General features: G+C 26.3%; 4 protein-coding genes across 4 annotated transcripts; 3 read left to right on the forward strand and 1 right to left on the reverse strand.

Annotated features, from left to right (window-relative positions):
• The first annotated feature begins 310 nt into the window (after positions 1-310).
• On the forward strand, positions 311-2,120 carry LOC112595236. The gene is made up of 4 exons (XM_025340373.1): positions 311-556; positions 1,223-1,383; positions 1,453-1,862; positions 1,928-2,120. Exons 1-4 carry the CDS (start codon positions 484-486, stop codon positions 2,091-2,093), a joined length of 810 nt encoding a protein of 269 aa, XP_025196158.1. The 5' UTR covers positions 311-483; the 3' UTR covers positions 2,094-2,120.
• A 1,122-nt stretch (positions 2,121-3,242) lies between these two features.
• On the forward strand, positions 3,243-5,030 carry LOC112595256 (the record flags this gene model as incomplete). The annotated part of the gene is made up of 6 exons (XM_025340394.1): positions 3,243-3,338; positions 3,798-3,977; positions 4,044-4,154; positions 4,343-4,471; positions 4,579-4,721; positions 4,790-5,030. Coding segments are annotated over 6 exons (828 nt in total), but the record flags the coding sequence as incomplete, so codon positions are not given.
• Positions 5,031-5,059: 29 nt separating this feature from the next.
• On the reverse strand, positions 5,060-17,541 carry LOC112595257 (DNA polymerase epsilon catalytic subunit A). The gene is made up of 29 exons (XM_025340395.1): positions 17,410-17,541; positions 17,206-17,338; positions 16,908-17,126; positions 16,600-16,829; positions 15,923-16,245; positions 15,627-15,864; positions 14,997-15,243; positions 11,869-12,421; positions 11,366-11,807; positions 10,847-11,084; positions 10,574-10,776; positions 10,368-10,518; positions 9,899-10,297; positions 9,510-9,821; positions 8,908-9,335; positions 8,650-8,851; positions 8,396-8,568; positions 8,155-8,321; positions 7,752-8,091; positions 7,512-7,651; positions 7,137-7,347; positions 6,939-7,023; positions 6,647-6,850; positions 6,443-6,577; positions 6,125-6,387; positions 5,920-6,049; positions 5,643-5,854; positions 5,424-5,556; positions 5,060-5,343 (listed from the first exon to the last, which is right to left on the reverse strand). Exons 1-29 carry the CDS (start codon positions 17,463-17,465, stop codon positions 5,182-5,184), a joined length of 6,729 nt encoding a protein of 2,242 aa, XP_025196180.1. The 5' UTR covers positions 17,466-17,541; the 3' UTR covers positions 5,060-5,181.
• On the forward strand, positions 13,506-14,966 carry LOC112595258 (LIRP-like). The gene is made up of 3 exons (XM_025340396.1): positions 13,506-13,596; positions 13,822-14,011; positions 14,723-14,966. Exons 2-3 carry the CDS (start codon positions 13,828-13,830, stop codon positions 14,908-14,910), a joined length of 372 nt encoding a protein of 123 aa, XP_025196181.1. The 5' UTR covers positions 13,506-13,596; positions 13,822-13,827; the 3' UTR covers positions 14,911-14,966.
• Positions 17,542-19,281: the final 1,740 nt, after the last annotated feature.

Here is a 19,281-nt window from a genome sequence, read left to right on the forward strand (position 1 = left end):
TTATCATGGTTATAATTAATAATATAACCACAGAGTTGAGAATAGTCATTTAAAAATTAATGTCTTAATCACGGAAGACGGAATAGATATAAGATTGAAAATACTATCTTAAATCGTGGTCTAAACTCTAAACACATTAACGTTTGGAACAAATGTTTTGTTGAACAAAAGTCGAATGATACAAATTGGAGCGAAAAAAAATGAAATTACAAGATTAAATAAAAGTTGGATACCACGTGATATACTATGGTTCATGATAATATGATATCAGAAGATATTAGATAATGGTTTTTAAAATCGGATAGCTGTTAGCACTTGGCACTTTGGCAGTAAAAACTAATAACTATTAACTTCAATAGTATAAAGTATTTACTTGTATGTAGTTATTTTCTCATTTCTCTTCTAATTACATTAGTTGACAGTGTCTCAGTTCTCAGTTTTAGAACCCAACACTACCTATTTTTTTTTATAATAATATTAATAATGTTAAATTGTTGTTATCGGGTAGATCTTCCCAAACCAAAGCAAATGAAACTTCAAGCTACCATCAGCAAAGGTTAGAATATAGTCAATGACGCCTAATCTTTTTTCTATGGCCCATCGTCCACATTAATCATTATTTAATTAGTGAAATCTTAATTTTGTGCCAATAATAATCGAAGTATTTTAGACATTTTTTTTTTAAACTTTGTACTTATTAACTTTGATTCACTACTAAGGCCTTTTCAGTTGAAAATTACTAAAAACTGGAGCACTTTGTAGTATTTATTTATTTTTGTTTTTATACGATTATAAATGCTTTTAGTGTACCTAAGATATATTACAAAAAGACTCATAAAAACTAACACTGCTTCTTGTTCATGGTGCTTGAACAGCTACCATCCTATTATTATGACCACCTGCACTCTCGTAATATTCTCCTTATGCAGTAACACTATAACAGTAATTTTGTTAAAATGCAGAACAAAATTTCAATTTGCTCAAAATATTATTTTATTTAGGCAATCTTGATATGATTAAGTATCAAATTGTTAATTTTTTATTAAATATAATAATATTAAAATATAAAAATTATAACAATAGATTAAATAGTAATTGATTTAATTTAATTGATTTATATGTAAAATACTATATTATAATTTGATATTTTAATTCATAATAATGTCTATAAATTCTTGATCTTTTAATTGTTAAATTTTTTTAATGATATTTTATTTTTCAGAAAAATTAGACAACTTACATAATAAGTGTAAAAATATTATCACGAATCAAACTATTAATGATCTAAAGAAACTATTTGATGAAGGTGCTCTGATTTCTAGAATGTGCTGTAAAGTAAAAAAAAAATTTCGCGGAGAGAAGCTTTTTAGACGCCTTAAACAAGTAATTGTCTCAAAAACACTAACTAGATATAAATGTAATTATTACTCAGTATATTTTGTAATAATTTAGATCACTGTTTCTATAAAAAAACTCTATCAACTAAACATCTCTGAAGTTATATTAAATTTACTCTCAACATTTGATAATGGTATGCCAACAAAACAAGCTTGTCAATGGGTCGGTGCTCGTATTTTAGCAGCTTTAAGTCTGATCAATCAGTTACAGCTATTCAGTGAAGGAACAGCTCAATTGATAGTGAAAGTGTTCCAGAATGGTCAATGTTGGTTAGAAATGAACCTTGCACTTGCTATGGTTAGCAGAGTGTGGATACTTACTAAATCGTTACACAAATCATTTTCACGATCCTATGAAAATTTTAGACCTTTAGTGAATCAATTAAAAATTTCTGAAACTAAATGGCTTCCAAATTTTGAATTACCTGAATATTTAAATAATAATTTGTTAGAAAATAGTCAAAGGTACATAAATATTAAATACTGTATCATTTAAATGATAACTTTAATAATAAATTATTTTATTTTAGCGATTCAATCGAGGAGCTTGTGGAAAGACCCGGCTGTGTTATGAGTCGTAAACCAGAACCAGAAGACCTAGTTATAAATAAAATAAAGTCTAGAAAACGAAATAGATTGTCAGGAAATAAACATGCAAATAAAATTAAAATTTTTAAAAAACAAAAAATTAATTAATTATACATCTTAAATATTTTTTTTATACATTTGCTCATTTTTATTGTATTTATGTAAAGTTTTTTTTAAATAAATTTTATTTGACATTTTCTTTATAACTATAATGAATTATTTATTAATTATTATAGCTGTTACATCATTTGTTCAAGATATTTTTTAATAAAATAAATAGTTGTAAATGGAATAAGACGAGATTTAAAATTTATGTAAAACTATTTTAACATATTTTGAGAGACCATGGCATACAAACAAATTTGAATAATGTTATTATTATTTTGGATTTTTTTTAACTGTATAAATTGGTTATTGAATATTTTTATCTAGTTGTTACAATTTTATTTATTTACATGTAAAAATAAAAACATAATAATTAAACTCTATTAAATTCAAATTTTTATATCAGGGTTCATGTTGTCGAGTGAAAATCAGTTTTTCATCAAAAATATTGAAAAGATAAATTTTTATTGATAATATACATTATGTACACTGTAGTAGTATAAATCATTTTTGCACGCAAATTCAAAAATATGAAGGATATGCTCCATAGTGAGTATAAATTAATTAAAAATTTATTTACAAGCCAATTCGTTCTAACTATTGACTAAACCGTTTTGATAAACAGAAATTTTTTTTTTACAAAAATCGTATATAACAACGATATTTTTTAGTGACTAATTTTAATAAAAATCTGGATGAGTACGACCAAACGGATGGCTACCTACCTAAAATTTGATCACTAGTCCATAGGCGTTGGGTGGTCAAATTTTTTTTTTAGGGGGGGGCGGGGGGGTTGTAGCCCTTCTAAGGATACATATGTACCGACTCGTGGAGAACTTCGTCTGCATTTTTTTTGAAGGGGAGGTACTATTTTCTGAACTGGGGATGCCTCTGCGCCAATTTTTCAAATACGCAGAACTGCAGACCCTATAAGACACGTGGAAAAGTGAAAATCCGTAACTTGTAAGGGACGGTTATGGTTGTCATGGATACATGGGTTTTTTATTTTTTATCACTTACCTACCTATTTAATGTAAAAATTAAAAGTCAATTACCTAGTGAACGTAAATTGCTTACTTTTTTTTGTTTGTTTGTTTGCTCACAACTTGGATGATCAGAAAATATAAAAACAAATACAAATTTAACATTATTTTCACAATGAACGCTAAGAATAATAATAATAATAATTATATGACATCTTACAAAGCGGGTCATGAATTGATACCCAACGTACCGTTCGAGAGCAACGTAAGAGCGATTAAATTGTTAATTTTTAAATATTATAATAGGTATCTCATAATCTTGATGTATCGAATTATGAAAGTTATTTTTAACAATAATTGGTTTTGATCACAATTAAATGAATAAGAATAATTTATTACTATATTATTAATGAACAGCGACACGTAAACACAATTTTTATTCATAGAGCAGTCACATTTTATCAACCCATACGGCATAGGCATATTCCTGAAATACTCGTAGGTACTGAAATATAGTTAAAAAATAAAACGTAAGTCATTCATTGACAAATGACAATTTTTAACTGTATCAGTACCCACTAAGCTTGTAACCACCAACTTACGTGCCAATTTTTTGTTTTGGACAATTTATCTAAAATTTCTGACGCACTGCCACTGTTAACGACTTAACGAGAAAATATTTCAAGAGAGTCAATAAATCATTTAATTTTCATTCTTTTTTAAGGTATCGTCACTGGACCCTGGAATTGAATCAAAATCCAATATTCCAGAGTTAAAACAATGGAATTATGACACGTCGACAAACATTCATCATGGTTTTAAAATTAATGCAATAGATCCAATTCAGAAATCTACGAAATTAAATATTGACCAAATTCAGTATATGATGTCTCATTTGGAAAAAGTACATAATATAATAATCTATCAATCATCTTTAATGTTTGAAAATATACTATAATTTTTAATGCAGTATCAGTCAAATCCTTCAAAACCGATGTACATACCATCAACTGAGTACAATGATAAATACATGCAACCAAAATTGATGTCGAACATCGAACAATTACCAAAAACGATTTGCGTAAGAGTGACATTTAAATGATATGTTAACACCAGGTTACATAAACATACTTACTAAACATTTAATGAATTGAAAAGTAGTCTAATAGTCACTTAAACGTGATTAGCCTTTCAATTCTAGTAAACCATTTAATGAATCAATTTTTTTGTGCAATTTGGCATTATAATTGAATTATTATTTAAAAACAGGGTCAAACACCAATTGCTGAAAAACGTCTTGACACAATGCTAACACTAAAAGTTAGTGATGCTGGAGCAATTAGAAAAGTAGACCCATATGTTAGTACTCAGAAATTAGATTACATTAAAATAAATCCAGTAAGTGTCAAGTCTCAAATATTTTATTAACAATTAAAATTAACAGAATAGTAGAAAATAATATAAATTGATTTATAATTAAAAATTTTATAAAAATAAAACATTAGGATACAGCAAAACAATTAAATTCTAAATATTCAAAATTACAATACATTAAACCAGCATACAAACCATTTTATGATGAACCAATATTCAATAGAAAAAATGCTATACGTTTACTGCCAAATACTTTAAAACACATTCCACACAAGTAAATATAATTTACAAATTTTATTTGAAATTTAATTTGTTATATAGATAATGTTTTATTTTTTTCAGTGCTCTCTTATCTGAGATGAGAGCTTCTTATAAAATACCATTTTATGCATCAACATTAGTGAATACTGTTGAAATGCCAATATCCATTTCAAGGAATTTAACTTTATCTCAATTATTGTCTGTACCTGGGATGTACACAAGTGAATACTCAAAAATTGGTGGAAATTAATAACACACAAATTATAAGATAGTAAATAATTAAATGATTATAAAAATATAATTTTACAATACTCAGACTTGTCTTTTTCAGTAATAATAATAATAATGATGTTTTAGTTAAAAAAAAAATTAAATTATGTTTTAATATTAAAATCTTTCCGATTAAACTTTTTTTTTGTTGAATCACAGACTGCATGAAAAGTACAAGTTAACAGATTGAGAATAATTCTGTTTTAGTCCAAATATTGTTTTAAAATTTGTTGTAGAAGAGTCATGTCATAGTAATCAGCAATTGCTTTGAATGTCTTTAGGTATGACATCATATCATTCCTGGGTATTACTGTTGTGTAACTACCAGCACATGAACAATACGTATTGAGATTTTCCATTTTTATCTGTAAAACAATAGTTTTGTTAAAAAAATGTACTGAAATAATTAAAAAAATATTTTTAATAATATTTATTAAATACATACTGCTGAACATTTTGTACATTGTAGATCTTGTAGGGTATAGGCCATTACTTTTCTACCAAGAGCATCGATTAAAAAATGTTCAATTAGCATATTATCATAACAACTATTGCAATTAGGACATAGCCATGTTTTTCTAAAAAAAAATTTATGTACTCATCTTTTTTAAAAACTATTTATTGATTTAATATTATTTGTATTAATTTTAAACAGTTAACATACTTTCCATCTACTACACTTCGATGAGAATCTTTACACAAATCTATGTCTCGGCAATGATTACAACTTTTACAGATTACTTCAGGTAATGTCCAAGAGAGACATGGGTCTGTCCATTCAGCTTCATCACTAAAATTACCAATACCAATTAAGCGTAAAAGATTTTTTCTTAGTTTTATTATATCATCTTCAATTCCATAATCCAGTGAAAGCACCTTAAATGATACATTTGACACATTAATTAATTTGAATTAAATACTTCTAAAACAAAATAACTCACTTTGCAAACAGTCTTTACAAATTGCAGAGCTGGATTTAAATGTTTTCCTTTATTTTGCAAGAATGGTGAAAGTGTTTCTTGGAGTTCTACATCTAGCACTGGATATTTTTTATAAATTTTTTGTGTTATTCTATTTAAAACATTATTATATAATTATTATTGAATTAAACAAGGAATTATAACTTAATAAATGAATTTTATTTACGAGAATAATCTTGTTGTAAGTTCATCTGAAATTATAGTTTTTGCATATTCTGCTACACCTTCACAAGATGCAACACCTAACATGTTACTTTGGGTAACTTGTGATAATGATTCTGATATACGTTTCAATGACACAGAATCAATTGATCGCATGTGTTTATAAATTGCACTCATGTAAACTACTATTGTTTCTTCAAAATGTTTGCGAGCATGACAAACATTGGGTAAAAATTCAGATATATTCCAATTCATTTCAATTCCCACCTAAAAATGTATGATACATAATAGATGAATTTTTTTTTTTTCAAATCAAAATTACTTCTTCAATATCAGGTCCTGGTGCTTTGTGCTCTTTAAGAAGATGTTCAACATCTTCATTTGACATATCAATTATATCACTCATTGCTTCTTTTAATTTATCAGAAAACTTGGCTTTTACTCCAGAATAATTCCACTATTAAAAATGTTAAAAAAAGTTATAATGTTAAATAATATTAACAATGGTTAAACAAATTGACTTTACCAAATCTAGCCACATTAAATATTCCCAACATGGTCCTAATGATATTTGTAAACTGTGAAACAATTCTTTATTGGTAATGTTTTGCACAACATAACGCACATAAAAAATTGCATCTTCAAGTGATTTTTTTTTTGTACAAATGACTATTTTATTGAAGTTGGCAAATATTATAGTAGAACCAAGTCGTTTAAATTCTGCAATTAACTGTATAAAACAATAGTAATTAAAACAAGTATTAGTTATATTATCTTATAATTAAAAAATAAAATGTTTACAACAATATAGTACATACTTGCATAAACAGTTTTCTCATCAAACTGTAAAGTGTTTTGCGTAAAGCAGGATCATATAATAATGCATTTGGTGATCTCAGCCACCTGAAGAATAATTAAAAAATGATAACTCATTCATTGCTCATTAATATAAAAATTCAGCTATTTGTTTAATAACTAGTATAGTGGTTGGATATGTATGATTATATTTTTATTACCTATAAAAATGTACCATTTGAAAATCAGCAAATTGATTTTTGTGCAGTACAACATCACGAAACCAAACATTTACCATGGATCGTAAAACTCGAAAAGCAGCTGAACACAATGCTATTTCATCATAAGTTGGTGTTACATACATTCCACCATCCATTATTTCTTCAAGAGAAGCTTGAGGTATTTGATCAAATGCAACACCAGCACTTGTACCTAAAACATATTGATAAATAATGTTTAATCACATGAATATAATTTAAATAAGGCTTTAAAATAAATAAATAAATGTTAATGCATTTATGTATCTGTTTCTTCTTTATTAAACAAAAAATATGAATAATTTTTTGATTATTTATTAATAATAAGTTATTATATACCTTCAAAATCATGAATATGATGTGACTGTAATAGTGTTGTGACAGGTAAGGCATCAATTTCAAGTTCTATACAATAGGAAGTATAACAGCCTTCATTATTGACAAGCATACTTGAACTTTCTTCAGAGTCCATTAACATTCTATTAAAAAACAATAATAATTAGTAATAAATAAAGGTAATAAGAAAATGCTAACTATGCTTTATCACATTAAATTACTCTTACAAATAGAGTTGATTACCTATTATCGTCTGTTTCACGACCACCTAAATCAGGTTTATCAGTTTCTGAAATCCATAGTACAAAATTGTGTTTCATCAAATGTCTAGCAAAGAAAATATCTGATGCAAATAATGTTACATCCGCTGGTAAATTTCCAAGAGGTATTTGTAAGTATCTGCATTGCTCTAACATAATATTTATGTTCTCTGAACTATTTAGATAGTGGTTAACAATCAAGCTGCACCCTAAACGTTGCCATTCCATTTGAGCATACATAGAAGCAGTAGAGTCTTGTACGTGGAGAGTAACCACTGGGAATTCAGTCATTATTGGAATATTGGATAACAATACTTCACTATCTAAATTTGAACACAAAATTAATGATTTAATAATAAATCATTTCATTGGTTTTTTTTTATTACCTATTGGGGACTGAACTACAAGCATTGTAGGTCCTCGTTTTTCATCCCTATATGATTGAAGAGTTCTCTGTATTTGTCTGTAAACTTGCCTTTCTTCTGTTTCTATTCTAACTTCAAAAGTTATATCAGCTGAAGGAATACTTGATTCACTGTGTCCACGAGAAATTCTTAAGACGTGAAAAAAAAAACAACAAATCAATTAAATAAAAAACTTTAAATCAATTATTTTCAAAATTATTACTTGTTATTACGTTCTTTGTTATACAAAGTGTTTAAATTTGCCATTCGATTTGTACGAACTGTATCTGTGACCCAAACAAATGCTTTTTTATTAGGAGTTAGAAACAGTGCATACATGGCACGTAAACCAGTTGGCGCTTTATTGCAGTACAAAAATATATCTTTTAAAGAACTCTATAAATAAATTAATAAAATAAATTTATTATCAATTAAGATATATTAATTTGATTTAATGAAGATAAAAACTATACAAACGTTGGTTAAATATTTATGAGACACTTGTTTCATTTGTTCCAATGAAAAATTTCCAAGATCTGGCAATGCAGCCATTTTTTTTGCTGCTTCCAAAGTAACAGAACACATACATCCAAGGTTTAATAAAGCCCTCAATTCTGGTGTAACTTTAGTTTCATATATTCCTTCAACACCAGGTTTAGATAGGTTGCACATAAAATTACTAAAAAAATATTTAGTTTAAAATAAATTTAAGACCAGAACATAAAATTCACCTACTCTTTGGTTTCACCAAAATCTTTTTCCAAAACTGTGTACTGGTATAAGTTTAAAACTGGTCTAGCCCTAGGCAATATCATGTTCACTTTAATACAAGAAATATATTTTTCACTGTCATCAATCTCGATTTGTCTCTGGTTTACATAAAAAAACCTGGGTATATTCATTCGAATATTGTGCAACTCATCTCCAACCATGGCCCAAAGTTTTAGAACCCCGGGTTCACCAGATTGACACACTTGTATAATTTGCCAGGGTTGACTCAGTAATGTTTGCTGTGCACGTCTTAAAAATCCCCCTAGTGTACCAGCTCGCCCTTTAGGAATATGGATTTGATCATCTCGTAAACGTTTACCATGTTTACCAATTAATTTAGCTCTCATTTCAAGTTGCCAATTCCATTTTTTCTTTTGATATAAGATCCAATTCTAAAAATATTATATTTAATTATAAATTAGTAAAAATAATTTGAATTTTTTTACATTTTTTATTGTCATAATTTATAACCTAATTAAACAAATAAAATGTTTAAATAATACTGTTTTCAAATGTAACTATACTTAGAAAAAATAATCAGTATTATGTTTAAAATGAATACTAACCTGTATATCACTAGCTGGAGGTGGAGGTCCTAAAGCTTCCTTCCAGTTTCTAGCATCAATTGGTGAAGGATCGCGTTTACGCTTTTTGGTTACCATTGGTCTTGGTTTTATGTGTATATGATTATTATCTTCATTTTCTCCAAAATCTTCTATATCTTGAAGTGCATCTTGTTCAGTTGAATTTTCTTGCACATGCATTGGCGCTGCTTGAAACATAGTTGTAATTTTTCTTTGCTTTAATGGATCAGCTTTCATCAACATTTTTTTATGTAACCAATCAGGATGTTTAACTCTTGGAACTGGATTAGCAACCTAATACCAATTTAATAAATAATTTTGATTATTTGTAGATTTAATTAAATTTTATAGAGCAACAAAACATCACTTACTCCCTGTAAAGTAGCTGGAATAGTAATGATTTTCTGAATTGTACCACTTAAACGTTCTATATAGTAATCCCAATCAAGAACATCACGGATATCAATATCATCGATTGAATGGTCGCCAAGCCATCTTCTTAAATAATGTCTCTTCACACTTAACTCAGATTGAAATATAGCTAATGGTATAGCTCTTTGTGTAACTGGAGTACCTTCAGGTTTTTTGGATATTATAAAACGACAAGCAAGTCCTTTGTCTTTTACCATTTGATCACCTAAAAATTCAGCTAAACGTTTAGCTGTAGATATAGATGTTGATTTTTGAGCTCCATAGTCTTCAAGTTTACGGCTCATAGAACGATTTTCTGATATCAGTTCAAAAAGTTCAGAATCTGGCATGTTTTTACCCTATGACAAAACATTTTTTTAGATTTTTTTATTCAATTAAAATTTTTAAGTTGAATTATTTTATGCTTACTTTGGAGTATAAAACATCTAGCCAATAATTAGCAACAGTTGCAACACTTTCATAACATTTTTCTAATGTATCACCTTTTAAGAAAGCTTCGAACACTGATGATTGAAAAATCTTAATAATTTGAAGTTCTCCCCTTCTTTTAACTTCAAATCTATTAAAAGTTAGAAGCTCATTTAAAAAGTTTTAAATTTTTAAGTCTTATATACCCTTTTAATTCTGCCAATGATTTATCTAAATTGAACACAGCATAACGCTTTTTAAGTTTTTTTCCTTCTTCTTTAGAAGCTGGTAAGACCATTGCTAAATAGGGACCATCAACTTCAAAGAAAATAGAATTTTCACTTCTCTGTTCATAAATTAGATTTTTTGAATCTACTAAATCATGATAAATATGATTGGTGAAATGATCCTGGAAAAAACTTGAGCTTATTTTCTATAAATTAAGTAAATATAATTATAAGATAATTTATTCCACTAACTTTGACCATTGAGTTTAAAACTGCATTTGGAAAAGATACAGTAAATTTAGATTTTTTTGCATGTGTTGATTCAACATTATAATTTTCAGGAAATGTTGATGGAAGTATACACCATATACCATCAGTATCTAATTCTAAAGGACGACCAATTTTTTCAATTATTTCACGAGCTTTTGTAATTATAGCAGCACCAGTACAACACACTATTCCAGCCATTTCCATACTATGCCAACGTGCACTATAAATGAAACAATATAAATAATTTTTAAACAAAATTATTTAATTATGTAGCTTAAAATAAAATTTATAAAGGAAACTTATTTCAGAATTTGATTATAGAGAAAAGAGAATTATTCTCATTTGAAAATTAATATTTTAATATAATATATAAGATTATAATCAATAAAAAATATATTTTTTTAAATGTTAAAAGTGTAAAAATTATTATAAAAACTATTTAAAAATACTAAAATGAAAGCCTTATGTTATATTAGTGAATTATTATAAATAACTAATTACCCTTTTCTCATGACATAACCATAAAATGAGTTAAGGATACACTTGTGTGCTAACTGTAGTGAATCATATAATATTTCACGGTTTTTAGCTGATTTGATTTCAACAGGATCACCATTTGCTATTGCCTCAGATATTTGTTTTTTAGCAACTTTACACAGCCCTTTATACTCATAACGTCTATCTCTGAATGCTCGTACTGTATCAACGTAAAAAGAATTTTCTTTCTGACAAATAGTAGTAGAACGTTCTTCAATTTTGGTTATATGAGTTTTTTTATATACTTTCCGACAATATTCTGTCAAACGTTTCTTTTCCCAAGTCGCTCTTTCATCTCGCCTTAGTTGGTGAAAAGCTCTAGGAGGATCATTAGGAAATTGACCAGGGAACTTTTCAGTTTCTAATTGCTGTTGAATACGTTGGAACTCGGTTCTTGAGGCAGGCACTAAAAATAAAATAAGTCGATTAATGATCATTATACAGTTTAACAATAGATTATAACATACTAAGTTCTCCTCTCCACTGCCAAGTCATAGTTCTTTGGCATTTAGCACCTGGAATATTAAAATCGCAAGCAGCACAAATTTCTTCATTGACCATAGCCGAGGGCTGTAATCGATTTGTAAGTATAATATTGGGATACATAGCACCAACATCTAAATGATATATTAATGGTTTCAATAATGGATAAGGATCTGCTTTTAGGGCTTCCAACTTTTTAACAACATCTTTTAATATTTCATTTAAATTTGTCACACTATCCATAGGGACTTTTTCTTCTTCTTCAATTGCAAATCTAAATATTTCAGATGATTTTTCAATGAGCATATCAAAAGCTGATGTATCTAGTCTAAATCTACAAGGTATGTCAGCTCGGAATACACCAGATTCTAAAGCTTCCACATGACCACCAACATAAGTCTCTTGATCTAACACATGCCCATCATCACTTAGTTTATTTAATTCTTGTTCTTGTTTATTTGGAAAGATAATATTTGCATGAAATGCTTCTACCATCAAAAGACTTTCACATAAAGTTCCAGAACCTTTTCTTAAAACCTAAAATTTATATATCTAACATAAATACATTTTCTAAAAGTAAAATTATTAGTCAAAGTTTTTTATATAATATATTGATTAGATTAAAAATGTATTTAATAATTTAACCAATAATAAATAACAATGTGTATTTTAAGTACTAAATGTTAGTTTAAATCAATATTTAAATAAATAAATAAATAAAAGACAGCTTATTACTTATTAGTTTTACTTCTGAACTTTTCTATTTGTATAAATTAAAAAACTATAACTTTAAAGTATAACATTGAAATTAAATCTTTTGTTTCATTAGCATTAATTTGCTAAATTAGAACTAACACACACACTTGTGTTGGAATAATCAACATTGTTATAAGTTATAACTTATAAAATCTAACACAGATAAATGAAAAATTAAATAGTTTTGAGTGTTAAAATATGATAATGCAGTATACAGTAGAACCTTTAAACAGAAACTACTATGAAAAAACTAACAATAACAAAAAAAATATATATATATAAAGTTATATTATTAATATGGATGAATGTGTCTATATTCATTATTATTTAAAACAAAATCAGTTATTTTAGCTTATTAATAATAATATCTTGATAATATTTCAACAGATATGCCAAATGAAATGGTTGATGAATAATATAAACAGTAATAGTATAGCAATGTGTAAAATACACATTCTAATAAAATATTCTTAAATAATAATTATGATAAAAATTATCAAAATCTAGCCATAACTGTTCATTTTCTAGCAATTTTCCTATAAATAAGTAGTGAAAATGTACTTATAATAAAAACATATTGAATAATTTACTAAAATTCAACTGTTACAACAGAAGACACATGACACTTTGACATGTTATTAATATTTTGTTATTTGCCTTTAGAGATTGTAATTGAGTAATGGGAAAATTTAATAACATTATTTCATATATGTCAATCAAAAAATTAAATTAATTTTCTCTCAATAATTTAATAATCTTAACCCTTGTTCAATCATCACCTTAATGTTATTTGATGCATTTTAATTATTTAAAACTATTGAATATTTACTTAAAACTTCTATGTTAATTTAAAATAGGGACAAAATCCTTATATATAAGACCAACAACTGTTAATAATAATCAGTTCATCACCTTTCTGCTAACCATATCTACACTAATTTAAACATTCATTCAAGGTATGTAATTTTTTTTTTTAATGTTAAACCGTAGAGTATTATAAGTATTATAATAATACCTATGATACTCAAAAACAAAATACATGTCAACATATCAAACTAAAGGATAATATAATACTTTAGTTTGATATGTAAAAATTGTATATAATTGTTAGTTAGTTTTTTTTAAATGTAACTATAACTTTTTTTAAATTAATTTTGTTTTTGTTATTGATACCATTTTAGAACAAAATGAAAATCAGTGTATATTTGAGTTTACTCCTCTTGACTTTAGTAATCAAAATTGTAATAACTAATGCTAACCTACAACTACCACCACAACAGTATTGTGGTTCTAGTTTGGCAAACATAATGCAAATTGTATGTAAAAACAAGTACAATGGACCATCACATGGGCGAAAACGAAATGAAATTGGTAAGTCTATATAATATGTATACAAACATAGCATTTTAAACTAACCTATAGGAATAATAAGTAACTAAATAAAATAAAACGAAGTCATTGTTTTTAATGAAAATTTAAAGTATTTATAAGTAATTGTACATACGTACAAAATTCCAAGTTTTTAATAAAATAAAATATATCAAAATAAATTAAAACATTATATAATTGTCAATTAATTAATTAAATTCTAGAATATTTGAGTTTTAAACATAGAAATTTAAATACATAATATGTAAAATATTACTAATAACTTATAAATACATTTTAACTTATTGTAATGCACTTAAAAATATTTTTAAATGTTACTATTCTATTGTTGTCAAAATATTAATAACAATAATAATATTAATAATAATATTTCAAAAAGTATTGGTTAATTCTATTATCAAATCAAATGATAAATAACTATTTAGAATCCTTTAGATAAACTTAAATAATGTCTTGTAACTCAAAATGTAAAAGCCATATCAATAAAAAATGATTTTTTTTTTTTTTTTTAAGTGAAAGATTTTGACAATTAACAGTATTATTATAAACATTTATTTTTAGTTTACTGAGAGGATTATAAAACATTTTAAAATAATTTTTTCTAATAAAACTGTAACAGAGGAAAAAATTATTTATTTATTACATTCCAAAATTGATTATTAAAATAATAAATATTTAATATTTTGTTAATAGATTCAGATGTATGGGATTCCAAAGCTCTAGAAGACTATAATGATATTGACTACCCATACCAAACAAGTCAAGAAGGAATGTTATTTATGCCCACACGTATGGTACGCTCTACTAAAAGAACTATCATCGATGAATGCTGTCGCAGACCCTGTTTATTATCTGAACTAAAAGGTTATTGTGCTAATTAAGATTAAATAGATTAGAATGTTTTTAGAAGCTAAATAAAGTCTTAACTATGATTATATATAAATGCAATATTTATTAAAATCCATACCTCGTCAGGCTCCATAGGGATAATTGTACACAAAGCAAATATGAAAGGATGAACATATTTCATGTATAAATAATAAGTAGCAACGGCATCTGATACTGAATAATTAGAAAGTACTTGAGGTTCATCTGTAGCTAGTCGACACATATCTTCTGGATCAAGCTCAACTGGGTCATAACGTAATTTGGCTTTAGCAACAGCTTTTAAATTTTGTGATCCTACTGGAAGATAAGAATCTCGTTTTACCCAACTGAAAAATTAAAATAATAAACATTTAACATTTAAAAAAATATATAGCTTTATAAAGCAATAAAAAATTACTAATATACTCCTACAAAAATACTTTTAAGTATTTTTGATAGACTAAAAAGTAGAGTTGAATCTAATCTTGAATATCTTAATCTTGTTTTTAAACATTAAAATAATGACATATCAATATTGATGTGATAAATATTTTAACTTTTAGTAAAAACATTTGATACTTTATTTCTACATATATTATAATTTTAAATTTTATAAACCTTGTTTAATCTAACCTAATCTTATTTTAAGATATTATTCATGTTTAAAAATAATATAAAAAAATATATAGTTTACCCACATTTAAATAAACATAAATTTAATGTTTCTTACCATAAACAATCCATATGCATAGCTGGTCGACAACTATAAACTCCTGTTGAATTTTTAGAAAATCCTATTTCTTGTAACATATTTAAATCATGAACTGCTGCTCGAGTTTCCAAAAATGGCCAATCAAAAAAGTCACCATTGTATGTTACAATTATATGAGGGCAGATTTCCATGATGTGCTCAAAAAATCGATTAATTAAAGCAGCTTCATCAGGTTCATTAAAAACAGTGAATAAACCTAAAATGTACAAGTATTAAAATTCATATCAGTATTTATAGTGAAGCCAATGAATTACCTTCAAATTCTGGTGTTGGTGTATACTCAAAATCAACAACATCTGCAGATATAATTTCTCGATTATTAATTAAATATCCTTGACCATCAATCATATATGAAATCATCATAATTTGATCAGTATTTGCATCTGGAAATTTAAGTGGAAGTTTTGTGGTTTCAATATCAAATGCTAAGACAATCATATCAGGACGGTCTATAATATCATCACGGTGAGTAAATGTAGCTTGGTTATAAGGTCCACGACATTGAACTGTATACCACAATCCAGTAAATATCTTTAAATCTGTAGATACTCGGACATGATATACAACATCATACTCTCTAAAAAATATTTCATATTTTATTATATTTTCATATAAAACAAAATATAAATAACATTTTCTATAAATGATACAACTTTAAAAATATTTTGGACATTTTTTAAGCTATTTAAAGCCATTTTAATTGTGAATTTTAATTTAATATAATGTTTCTCATAAGCTTTTCTTATGGCAATTGAAAAATAATAAAATATTTAAGTAACAAAAAAAAATATCGTAAGTATATAATTAGTAATTAGTAAGTTAAGTATAAAAAGTATTTAAAATTTGAATGTTAAGTAAAATAGTAAATTCTTAGTACCTATTATATCAACTGTTACATATAAATATAAGTATAAAATAATTTGATATATACCTGATATCAATTATATTTTCCATGTGATCAACTTGCTTTTTTGATGAGGCTACTTCAGATAAATTGGCTAAAGATTCTGTCAACATTTCTGTGTAATAAGAATTATTTTTTAGTGCCATTCGATTTTTACGTACTGCTGGCATTATAGCTTGACGCATTTTATTCATTTCAGTAACTGTTGCAAATGAAATTTTTATATATCTTTGTTGTAAACCTATTAGATGATTTGGCTAAAAATATAATATTATAAATGATCAATAAAATTAAATGGCTATGAACTAGAATAAATACATTCATCCAATAATTACCAAGTCTAGGTCTTCTTTCATGACAGTGTCAATACTTGTAAAACTACCGGCAAACTTTTTACTTATATAAGCAACAACTTCTTGAACATATTCTTTTTTAGCTAAAAGATAGAAATATGGTTGAAATGGTTGCGTCACTCTAAATCGAGATCCATCATCTTTGATAAAATAATAATCAACAGCAGCTACCAAACGTTTATCTTCATCAACGATTTCCGTCTACAAAAAATATTATTAATTATCACTAATAACAACCTATAACAAAGAATATTATGCTTTTAATACAAATATTATTTACGCTATGCATGTTGATGAGATAACCAGTATGCTCTTGGTAATCTTTAACGCGAACAAAACCATATTTATTGTCAATCAAATCATTTTCTATGGATTGCTTCAACCGAACATCATTGGAATCTTCTTTGAATTGGTTTAATAAAAAAATATCAAAATTAAATTCATATTATACACGACTTGTAAGATCCATAGTTATATACATACTTTGAAAAATGACTTCTCTAAGGGTTTAACAAAACGGCCTGTATTCGCAGGAGCCATATTTGCATGTTAAAATTTAAAAGATACTGGTCCCCGTTAATACGCAATATTAAAATACAAAATTACTCAGTTTGAAAATACCAAATACTGAAAATTAAAATATAAAGAATATAAAATATAGAATACATTAAAACAATTAATTTTATTATGATAATACATTGAACAAATTGGCGGGAATTTTGATCATGGATAAACATTATTCGGTATTTACTGATAAGTGATAACATTTTGATAATGGGCGGAAAAAAGACCAAATATGAAACCATAGATATAAAAAGATATTTAATTCTTTAATATCTTCATTAATACAATTTTGTTTGTATGAAAAAACTTTTTTATTTCTCAAATTAAATCAGATTTATAATAAAAATCTACTACTCATATTTTATTTCTTTAACTCCTGGCCATGTATTTTTGTTTAAAATTTGAATATCGTGTCATTTCTATGTCATTCTATTGCTGTTAGGTAAATTAAAATGTGAAGTTTTACATAAACTAGTTATTAACTAATTTGAGTTAATACAACTTAATTTTTGGTTATTGGTTAAAGTGGTTATTTCGAAAATCGTTTTTATCGAAATATGTTTTTATCCTTAGTTTTGAACGATTCCAACACTAATAGTACTTTTAATAAATTAATCAGCTTCTAATAATGTAATTCTATCACTCTGAAGTTAATTAAATAAATAAGACAATTCTATGAGAATTTCGCACATAATTGCCAAATCTATAATAAATTATAAAGTTTTGTATAAGTATTTTAAACCGATATACTTGGATTGAGCTTTTTTAACATAATATAAATAGTAATATAGAACTGAAAACATTTTCCAAATTGTTTGAACTATTTTTTAACTGTTGGTTACTAATCTAAAATGCAGTAGCTACTCTAACAACTTTAAAAATATCATACCTTGACACCTAATTAAGCACATATAATTTTCAGTTTATTTAGATTTTTTGCAATTTATTGTATAAACTATAAAGCATAAATACTACTTATATCTATATTATATTCTTTAAAATGACTGGTAACAGTTATATCTTATATTGACAGCTATAATCGATGTTTCATAAAATACCAAATAAAAATTAAAGGATATTTATCTTTAAGGCGTTAAGCTACTACATATTTTATACCTATAGAATAAAACATTAACATCATCACCGAAAAAAGACATTAATTCTGTTGAAAAAATGTTTTATCAATGTCACTTCTATGAAAGTATACTAGGGCAGACTATAAAAAAAATTAAGTACGGCCAGTGAACTAGGCGGATGGCTGTCATACATCTGGTAAAATTTTTTTATATTTTTTATACAATTATACGTATATGTATGTACATTATATATTAAAAAACAAAATAGCTTATAAGACTTAGAACTATTATTGAAATACTAACAAAAAAAATTATATTTCCAAATGGAATAATTTAGTCCTCATCGTCGTCTTCATCTTCACCTGAACTACATTCATCAGAATTAAAAGTCAATATTATTGGTTCTAATATCTCATCCCTTAGTCCCACCTTAACGAAATCCTTTTGAATTTTACCGTAATGTTCTCTATACATTAGTCCCAATGATCTGGAGTTACTGCATCGATTCTTTATTCACAAAAACCTCGACATCTTTAATTTTGAAAGTATAATTTTTTTCGATCATTCTGCCTTTAACTTGTGCCCAAATGAGATTTTTTTGGTTTTATATTGACAAAGGTGAGGAGTAACACCTTACTACTTTGTGATCAATTTAGAATGTTAGTTCATCAAGTTTATACTTTTTTCTACGCAACATTGTGCGTTTCACTTTTGCC

Source organism: Melanaphis sacchari, unplaced genomic scaffold (genome assembly GCF_002803265.2).
Source record: "Melanaphis sacchari strain LSU unplaced genomic scaffold, SCAv2.0 Contig261_pilon_pilon, whole genome shotgun sequence".
NCBI lineage: Eukaryota > Metazoa > Arthropoda > Insecta > Hemiptera > Aphididae > Melanaphis > Melanaphis sacchari.